This window comes from Rissa tridactyla, chromosome 3, assembly GCF_028500815.1.
Source record: "Rissa tridactyla isolate bRisTri1 chromosome 3, bRisTri1.patW.cur.20221130, whole genome shotgun sequence".
NCBI classification, from domain to species: Eukaryota; Metazoa; Chordata; class Aves; order Charadriiformes; family Laridae; genus Rissa; species Rissa tridactyla.
Window position 1 is genome coordinate 40,557,747 of NC_071468.1, and position 10,787 is coordinate 40,568,533.

The 10,787-nt window shown below is 43.8% G+C and overlaps 1 protein-coding gene across 1 annotated transcript in view; it reads right to left on the reverse strand.

Moving 5' to 3' along the window:
• Positions 1–10,198, reverse strand: part of KIF26B (kinesin family member 26B) — a 295,671-nt gene extending 285,473 nt beyond the window's left edge. The window contains exons 1-2 of the mRNA XM_054197213.1: positions 9,723–10,198; positions 9,065–9,466 (exon numbers count right to left, since the gene is read on the reverse strand). Of these exons, the coding sequence (XP_054053188.1) occupies positions 9,065–9,466; positions 9,723–9,785 (465 nt within the window). The 5' untranslated portion in view covers positions 9,786–10,198. The remainder of the gene's footprint in view (positions 1–9,064; positions 9,467–9,722) is intronic.
• Between the last annotated feature and the right edge of the window lie 589 nt (positions 10,199–10,787).

The window sequence follows — 10,787 nt, forward strand, 5'->3', positions numbered from 1 at the left end:
CAGGAATCTCTTTCATATCTTCAAGTACACCTGTGATAAAAGGAATGGGCAATTCCCAACAGAACCACACAGCAGCCCACAGAAATTGAGGAGCTGTAGTCCTGAATCCTCGTTTATCTTCAGTTAATTATGAGGGTGAGAGAAAGAGGGAATGAAACACAACTTGGGAAAAGTTAATTCCACAGCTGAGACAGGTCTCCTTAGACAGTTCTGAACAAAAGTTGAAACCCCCCCAACCACTCTGAATTTTCACTTTTTCTTCAGAAAAAGAAAACATTTACTGTGGTGGATGTCAAAGTCTCCTTTCATTTGCTTTTCCCCAAACATTTACGTGAGTAGAATTTTGTTCCCATGCAAGCTCATGGAATAGAGAAGCTGTTGTGAATACTCAGGTGCAAGTAAACGATCACGTCGAAGTATTTATGATTTAGGGGTCATGGTAAAATAAGTTAGAGTAGAGGCTTGTTATTAATAGATCACAGAAAATCTGCAGGTCAAAACCCATTTGTAAGCAACAAATATATATAAAGCAAGTTCCACTTGAAGGTAATTTGGAAGAGAGGGAATTTTGTATTCACAATTTAAGATTTTCCTACGGACACTAGAGCTGGATGGGTGCTTTACATCAGTCATATTGCACTTGATACAGATATCCTATCTCCAGCATACACAGTTCCTCTGGCACACAGCACGAGCAAGAAATTTTGAAGTGTTTTCTAGAGCCACACTCACATTGGCTTGCAGTATTTTTTTACTAGAATGAAATCATTTTTAAAAAGCATTTGACAGTCTTTTCCTGAATCACAGAGGCCGTTGAATAAGATCATTGACCAGCCACCTACAAAGCAGATACCACAGGGCCTGTAAATTAAGTTCTCCTACTTGTAGGGCAACAAAGTGAGCAGATTCAGCCCTACTTTGTTTAACAAGAAGGCACAACAAGTTTAAGTACGCAATAGCAGAGTCTTGTACCAACACAGGATTTACTCATGTGAATCTAGAAGTGAGGAGAGGGAAGTCTTTTGTTTTCATCATGAATTGTAAACTAAGTCCAATTTAATATGCCATCAGTTCTCCCAGGTCTCTCAAACACAAGATTACTGCTGAATACAGTTTCAGAGGACAGCTGAGCAGAGAAAACCAGTCTGAAGGTTTCTTCGGACTGAAATCTGTTTTCTTCCCTGCCAGAAAACATAGAATATTTTATAACATATAAGAAGTGCAAGATCAACCATAGACTATATAATTTAATAGTACAGATTGAACAGAATAACAGGTCTTAGTGACAACTAAAAGTAAGCACAGTAGAAAATGAAAAAAAAAAATTTAAGAAGCACAACAATGCTGGAATGGTAAGTAGCTTTTAATGGCCTTAATTATTGCAAATTAAATATTTCAAATAAAATAAATTTACTACTGAGACGACAACAATAAATCTGAGCTGTGATTGAACATTCCAATTTCTTAAAATGTATTCATTTGTATAGTTGGTATCATATTTTCCTTTACTTTTTTTTTCATGAAGTAATTCAAAAGTAATCCCTATATTCTGTACTAGTTACAGCTGAGGGTTTTGGTTGGATGCATTGTGCTGCTCTCATCAGTACCTTCTCATCACTCGCATCTGCTGTTGTAATAGCACATCTAGTCAGTCCCTGACCTTTCAATCAAAAGGATCTGAGTTCAGAAAGCAGCACTATTGGAAGTGTTTGAACTATCTATTATTTTGATTAGAACCAAGGCAGGGAGCAACCACCATATATTCACACAGGAGAGCTGCAGGGTTGCTAGCTTATGACCTTCATATGGACAGGGGAAAGAAAAGGTACTTTGGGAAGCCCCAAGGGGACAGGATGCCTACGCCCTGCTCAGCCCAAGCAGCACATCTGATTGCTGCCTTAAATGCATGCAAGTATTCCCTGGCTAGAGGTATAGGATATGTAGAGCTGTGGCCTAACAGAAATCCTACTCATCTCACTTAAGTCAGAATCCCGTCACTGGGGCAAATTTCATGTAAGTCAATAGACTGAAGAGGTTCAGGTTTGGACTTCTTCTCTCTCCCTCCCCACTTCTTGGTTGTTTTTATAAGTAACCAGCAATAGTTGGTGTTACACAAGGAAAAGAGTTTTCAATATTTGACATTTCTTGCAGGATCTTTTGAATAGCCTCCATCCCATGCTCAGAACAGTCCAGTCAACATTACCCTGCCCTATTAAGTGTCTTGTGTTGGTTTGTGCTTTTACTTAGAGAAACCTCAAAAATGCTCTCATTACTCTATAGCTTAGTAATGTTTTCCTATCTATATATTATAGAGTGGAGAGAAAAGAAGCATAAACAAATGCATATTTTGGTTGTAGATACTACAAGATAGTACAACTGTACCAAGAAGGTGTCTGATTATGTATTTCAGGTGTCAAAACCAGAGATCTAAATATAGTTCAAAACAGCTTAATTATGCTCATAGTTATGTATTTTTTTTAAACCCTGGTTTAATGTAGGAAAGTTGCATAGAAGGCAATTGAAAATAAAATTGGACAAGAGAAGTCACTGGGGATTTAAGTACCATAAACCTGTCAATAAAGATGCAGCCATGGTATGATCATCTAAAACAACCTTGCTCCAACGACCATCCCCCATCTTAACAGAAACTGTTAGATGAAACATTGCCATGTCTTTCAAATGTGCAAGATGAAGCTTCCAAAGAAAAGCAGCATTTCAGTGCGTGACTGCAGCAGACTGCTTGCACTTATTGCTTTACCACTGCTTTCTAGAAGAGCAGTACCTTAATTAATTGTTGTGACTTCCATCAGTGTCACAGTGCAACCAAAATTTGGTCCTATAATGTCAAAGACACTTCTAGAACTTTCCACTCTTGGAATACTACTTTGTTTATCAGGCTGCTATTACATACTACAGCTTGCTTAATTCAAACTAAATGTGCAATCTGCTTTTCTGCCATCAGGGATAGTTTTTGAATTGCAGCTTCAGCAACAAACAACATGAACTTAGGAATTACTTACCCAATGGCAGGGAGAAGCCCACACACTTGTATTCCTCACATATTATTAACATACATGCCTCTGAAGCTACAGCATGACACATTGCTAAGTTAGCAATTTAACTTAGAACATCTCTCACACTTTTGACATGCAGACCACATGTCACAAAATGTTGCAGTTCCTACTGCATCATTATGCAGAGCATGACAGTCAAGTTTATTGTGGTGGAAGGCTACAAGTTCAGTGACTGGAAGCACCCCAATTATATGATGTCAAAGGCTATGGGCTGCTGATGTGGCAAAACTGCAAGTGTCTTTCAACCCTACATACACAGCACTGCAACATTCTAATAATCTGCTGATGCAGGCGTGAATCCCATTACATGCTGATGGCCCATAATGGTAACACATGACATTTTTTCTAACACTGTCTGGGGAATTCAGCACAGACTACCTTTCTTCCTCCTGCCCTTCCAAAATTATAAACCAAAATCTTACGCTCGTTATACAAGATGGCTACAGATGTTGCAACATTTACTTCTAGGAAAATAATAAGACTATCTAAAGATAGATGATTTTAGAGATAGGCGCAGCATTCATGGGAGGTATAAAGCACCTTGAAAGAACTTTGTCCCTTAATAATAGGCCAGCATGAAGAGGCCAGCTACAGATTAAGCATTGACTGTGTATTTCTGAACACAGTGTTTTCAGATGCACAGCCAAGTCTCTGTAAGAAAAAAAAAAAACCCCACACAAACTAAATTTCGTCAATATTTTCTTCCTCCCTAGAGATTTACTTCAGATAAAATGTCAATACCCCCAACAGCTCTGTCTATGGTCTCCTAAAAGTATTTTCTTTTCTGATAGGAAAAACACTGTAGTTTCGATTCACTAAATATAATCGTAGGCCCATTCCTAATTTCCAGAGCACTCAATAATGGCAAGCCTTTTTGATCACATGGAGAAAGATACAGAGCTGAGACTGACAGCTTCACAAAAAGCTGTCTTTAATGTACAGTATCTTACCTCAAAAACATTTGCAAGTTTGAAAGAAATATTTATATCGTTTCACATACTGACATTGTGGATTGCAGCAGCAAGACTTCCAGCTGCTCCAAGAAAAGGGTTTACATTAATTCATCGGAGGTGAAGGCATATCCGTTTGTCTCCTCTGGACCTCTGTAAGCAGCTATAATTCCAGGGCAAATGAAGTAGCTTGTGGTTTCACAACTTGCCAGGAAACGTACAATTGTAAGAAGATTTGCAGACGAGTTATGCTAAATGTTTGCTATTGTGACCTGTGATGCAATACAAAAGAATGGTTGTTGTTGCCTAAACTTTAATGGAGTTAATCCTTCCAAATGCTGACAAATTACTGCCTCAGGCCATTTAAAATCACATTTCTAATGCAATAATCCTATCTGCATTACAATGAGTTGGGATGAAATGATTAGGTGCCTGAGATTTTTGCACAGTGAATTAAGTCACCATACAGACTGGCCGTGCTTGTTCACAAATTAAAGGTCTGGACGGAAATGAAATTCCATTATTGTGCCACTTGCTAAGCTTTGAGGAAGGGTTCATTACTGTCCTGTCTCTACTGGGAATGTTTCTAAAGTAGCTACAAGCTAACAGGAACCTATATTTCATTAGATCAGCTTCAGGGCTTTCTTCATTATTAATAATTATTAGTCAAGTCTTTGACTACTCAACACCTCTGAAATAGAAAAAGGCAAATTCAACCATATGCAAGCAAAAAATAAGATAAAGCGTCAGTAAATTTGTGAAAACAGAAACCAAAAGTGTACCCTAAATGCAAGCCCTTTCCTTCCCTCTTCACAGACACGCTGCGCTAAACCAGAATTTGCCCAATTCTTATACTCAGAAACACAGACTTTTTAGCTAGGGGATAGTCCAGAATATAAGTCACCTAACAACATCAGTGCTATCTATCTCTAGCATTTAAAATAGCATCCTTACTTCCTGACTCAATGCCCAGGCAGATATTCATGTCTACACATTCAAATTACCTCTTGGCTTAAAGCCTGTATTCAGGATTTTTGGAATCCTGTACTAACAAATCGCCAGCTTGAGACTATTCTTATTAGCATTCAATTGATTATTTACACACAATATAATTTGATACACATAAACATAGTAACTCTTCAATTAAACTTGATTTTTTTTTTTGTCAGATGCCTGCAAGGTTAGCGTTAAGTTAAAGACAGAGGATATCACAGGTTTGAACTCAAGGCAACCAGATTTCACACAAATTCTGATAAATATGGAGTGTGATGTCATAAACCTCTATACTACACTTCTGAAAATGTAGCCTAAGAAAAGGCTCAAAATTAAAAAAAAAAATAATTTGAGACCATCCTTATCATTGTGGAAATGTTTTGACACTGTGACAAGAAATCCACAAACAATGGCCAATGGCTCTAAGATCCTTTCAGTTACAAACTGTAATGTGCAACTGTAACAACGACTTGTGCTCATTTCCCAAGGGCGTGCTTCGCATGGGGGTTACAATAAGATTTCATTCTCATAAAACATAACCCCTTGTACGCAGATAATTGCTGTACATCATTAAGTCACATCTGTATCACAAGAGGGGAAAAAGAAACAACAAGCTTCTAGCATTTTTCCTTTTGTAATTGGCAGGGAACCTGGCATTTTAAAAGGGTAAATTAAAGTAGCACAGCTATAATTATATATGCCTTACCTTTGTGCCTCATCAAAAAAAAAAAAAGAAAAAAGGAAAAAAATTACCTAAATCCCAAGTTTTCATCCTGTTGATGTATTAGGAGAGAATGCTTCTATTTAAAACTGAAAGCTCAACACTAACAATGAGCTAGTCAGAAGCAGTTTGCTCTAGGTTAAGCGTGGGGTTTTCTATATCAAATAAAAAGCTTCACTACATAGCTTCATGCATAAAGCCTGGTCTGTTTATGCAGCAATTAAGTATACTATTACACTTTGCAGATATACACAAACCTTTACATGATTACACACTGTAGAAAACATCGATGTAAGTTCACATTTGGAAGAGTTATTGCAGATTCCAGTATCTGCTATGGATACATGTCAAAACACAGATAGCCTCATATTCTCCTTGTTCTGCACTACACAATACCCAGGGTTATATGCATTTCTAAATACAGTATAAATGTGAAACAGGTGCCACAGACTATATTTATAATGCTAATGAAATTTCTAGGCTGTCTTCAACAGCACCAACAAAAAATCATCATGTAAGTCAGCTAGATCTAGCTGACTAGAATATGACTAAATGCTCCATTTCATTGTTAAAATAAAGGTGTATTGCCAATTAGTTGTATCCTACAGTGCACTACAGTCTTGAATCGTAAGATGCATTGCAAGTTCTGAGGGAATACCCAGAACAAGGAATGTTATCTGCTCCTTCTTCCACTGAACTCAATGGCAGGATCAATTCTAGCGCCCCTCAAACCTATTCCCATAGCATCAGTCAAAAGCAGACCTCACAGGACCCTGAAGAATGCCAGCTACATTAATGCAGCATGGTAGACTCCAGTTGCAATCTAAACTGAAGTAAGTGTTCCTCAGACGTGTGACAGGTTTCCACGTTCTTGCAAGGGACTCCATAGGTCTCGCCCTCAGAGGTCCTGCCTTCCCCTAGGCAGACACTGATCAGGTTACCCCATGGATGCCAGCAACGATGAACTTGCAAGACCAGCACAGCAGCCCCTATCCAAAGAAGTCATTGGCACTACCATATTATTTGGACCCTATATCACCTAGAACAAAGCCTCACTGTGCTGGACGGCATCTGCTGAAGGCAGAAATCACACGCCCAGGAAGTTCTAAGAGTTGTAAATAAGCCAGAAAGGATGAGAGAAAGGAAGGGATGTTTCTGCAAATAGCCACAGCCAGGTAGCACTCACTTGCAGAAGGGAACTGTATGCCAAAGGCTGGAGTACCTCAACAGGGCTGAGCCTGCAAGTGCTATTAAGCATACCGAATAGGGCAGAGGCTCACCATGGCCCACAGTGACCACTTTACTTGCGCCTCCTTCCTTCCCCCTAAGTGGATAGCAATAGTTTTGCAAAAGGCGCTCCTACAGAACTGGAAGGTTTGGAAAGGAAATGTAAGATGAAAAAAAGAGCATAGGTAAGGGGACTAAAAACAGAGAAGTAAAGCTTACTACTGATGTGATTAAAGATTGGCCTGTACAAGACCATCAGATAAACTACATGAACAACAGAATGAGTAACAATAGTAACACAAGGGTAATGTCTCAGGAAGGCTAGGATAGGCAACAACTACCTCTATTATGGTAAGAGAAACCTGTACAAATCTTTACATGACTGCAAGATCTGACAAGATCTCACATTTAGCACTGCATGAGCGATACAAAGCCTTAACGCTTACATTTTATCTTCCCTCCACCCCCAGGCTCAGTTGTTCTGATGGCTCCTGTATCTGTATCAGTAATTTCCCACCTATACCCACAGCTAGTAATCACTGTCAAATCACACAGCCTGAAATTTGTGAAGATTTTGGTACAGGGCCATTTTCCAGAGAATCAACCGTGTATTAATATGGTTAAATTGACTATTAATTTTGGTGGTTCCACCTTTCCCTTTTCATGAATAATTCAGTTAAGCCAGCTCTTGAGACAAGGTAATAACCAGCCCTTGAGTCTTTTGTTCAAGAGAGCACCAACTCCCTCTCAAACAGCACATAAATAAATAATGGAGAGTACAACACAACAGCAATACCAAGGACCCTTTCTCAGCAGTCGGCTCTTTTCCATGATACCTCTTTATCGTAACCACTAATGAAAACTCTTTGAAGTGGAAGAGTAAATATTATCATTTGATAGTACCTGAACCCAACAGGGCAAACAAAATTGCATTGTATTACATTCTGGGAGCTGTAGACCCATTCACAATACAATGCTCACAGGGTTGCTATGGAGGAATCCAGTGATTACTATTTTGGTAGCACGGGGTCAGCCAAGAGCTGCTGGTCACTCTTTTAGGGCTGTTAGCCTTAATCTTTATATGCACAACAAACAGGGAAAACAAGAAAACCAATGCCAAACAAAACAAAACCAAGAAATTTCAGAGTATGCCTTTGGAGGTGCCAGATTGCCCAACAGAGGCAGAAAGCAGACTTCAAACTCTATCCATGGTTAGTCAGCTCTTAAAACCTGAGTCCAGATTTCAGAAAAGCTTTCATGCTCTTTAGGCACAGGATTATTCAACCTAATACTCAGGGTCCAGCAGCTTCAAGTATTTTTAAGTTTTCTTATTTAAAAAAAAGAAAAAACACAAACAAAACAAACAAAAAAAAACCAAACAAAACAACAACTTAGTGCTTCTCTGTAAAAGAAAAGCATCACCAAGTTGTCCTTGTGGTAATAACACCCCAGAGAGCTAGGTTCAATGCCACGGTCTGTCACAGCCTCCCTGGGTGACCTTTGAGCCACACAGCATTTCAATGTCTCATCTGAACCTGGAGCTACAGGAGGGTCTCTGCTGCACCTGGCCCCACAATGGAAGTACAAACTGCGTGCATCAGACCATACACACCTTACCACTAAGTGGCTGCCAAGCCTCAAAATATTTTGTGAATTCATCCTGTAAGGATCAAAGACAGCAAAAGGAGAAGGGACCAATGACCACCATGAGGCATTCCCATCCTTGCTTGCTCCTCACAAGAACGAGTACACGGGAAATAACAACACAAAACTACCCTCAACGCAATGAAAGAGGGAGGCAAGGAATGAGCTTGAAGGACTGTCACAGAGGCCCACCGAAACCTGGCAGTTCCACAGGAAGCAGGAGGAGGGGACGGGAAAAGGGAACACAATCAAGAAGGCACGAACCCAAACAAACCCCAAAACCCTCAGCAGTGACAGCGGCAGAGGAGAGTCCAGGTGGCCGGCAGTCCCAACGGGAAGCCGGCCCGCAGCCCCACCGGCCGTGAGGAGCCGCTCCCAGGCGGCTGCGGCCCCGCAGCGCAGCCAAGGCCGGGCGGCACACGGATCCCCCCGCTCCGCCCCGGCCCCCGGCTCACCTTGCTGCTGACGGGCCCAGGGATGAGGAGCTTCAGCGCCTGCCTCTTCAGCTCCGCCAGGCGGGCGTTGCAGTGCTCGCACCAGACGCCGCGGTCGGAGCCCGGCGAGGAGCCACCACCGCTGCCGGAGCCCGGCGAGCCGGTGCCGAAGCCCGGCGAGCCGCCCAGCGAGCCGGGGGAGCTGGTGCCGATGCCGGGCGAGGCGGGTCCCGGCGAGCCGGTGAAGGAGCCCGGCGAAGAGGTGCCGGAGCCGGGGGACGGGGTGCCGGAGGAGCCCAGGGCAGAGCCGGCTCCCTCCGGGGCCGGGCGACTCCCCGCCCGGGACTCCTCATATGCCTTCCGGTACCAGCTCTCGGGGGAGAAGGGGGCGGCGGGCTTGGTGGGGGAGCAGGGGTCGGTCACCTGGAGCGGGAGAAGGAGCAGTGGGTCAGGCAGGGAGGCCCGGCTGCGCCGGCAAGTTTCGCTCGGACGCTCCGCGCCCGCGGATGCCCCTGCGCCTCGCCCGCCCCCACGCGACGCCCGGAGCCGCCGCACCGCGGAAGTTGAGCGGGGACGAGGAGCGGTAGCCGGCGGCGCCGGTAAGCGGCGGGCCAGGGGTGCGGGAGCCCCGGCACGGCGGCGGTCACCGCTCCGAGCCGCCCCTCCGCCGACAACTTACCCCGTATTTTCTGCTCCGCGCCGTGACGGCAATCCTCTCCTTATTTCCAGCCACTGAATTCATGGTGGCTTCGCAGCGCGGCGGGAGAATTTCCTACAGGTTTCCCAGTCCGCATCCGAAGGGAACAACTGGTCCCGGGAAGTACCCCCTGCCGAGCGGGCAGGCTGCTCCCTCCGCCGGGCGCAGCCTCCGACGGGATCGCTCAGCCCCGAAACACCGTCAGTTCTCGGGAAAAGGTTTGGGGATGGGGTTTTCTCCCGGTCGGTTTTTCCTCATTGTCTTCCCTCTCATTCCCTTGCAACCCTTGTTTTCACAGAAACAGCAAGATCCAGAGCAGGAGCATTCCCCCCGTCCACAGCTCTCCTCCGCAGGCGAGGCAAAGCATCCAAGGTAGGTTTAGGAAGGTGAAAAGAGGGAGCGGGAGCCGCGCTCGCCCTCGCAGAGGCGCTTTCTGCCTCCGCTACAGCTGCAACTTGTTTCCTTCACCAAGGTTTGTAACTGAGTTAAAAGAAATCCTCCAAAAATATCGGGATCCAGGCTCTGGGAGGAGCCTCCGCGTCCCTTGCAGCCAATATCCTCCTGCCCATTTGTGCCTGACAGTTTCGCAAGGGAAGGGAAGGAAGAGCAGCCGGGCTGCGGAGCCCTGTGCGCTCCCCGGTCAGCGGCAGAGCGGTGGGGCCGGTGGCGGCGAGGGGGCTGCTAAAGCCTCGCCGCGGGTCTGCGCCGTGCCTCGGCTGCCAGGAGGGTCCATTTTATTTTGCAGTATTTCTTGATTGACGTCTGTGATTTCTCTCCCCTGCTCTTGAAAAGGGCGGGGGGGCTGGAGGGGGGGGAACCTTGTTGCTTCCACTGCCGTTATTGGTTAGTTGCCTCTATTCAGGGCTTTAATGAACGTGATTTCACAAGTGTTCCCAATCCTCCCTAAATAACTAGGAAAGAAAAGCGAGCTGTATTTATGACAGTCACTGGCATCTCTTTTTCGTGTTATAATTTTACGTGTATTAATTTAACTTGCAGTCAAGGGCACAATAAATTGATCTCTTAACAATGAAATTCTACAGACTT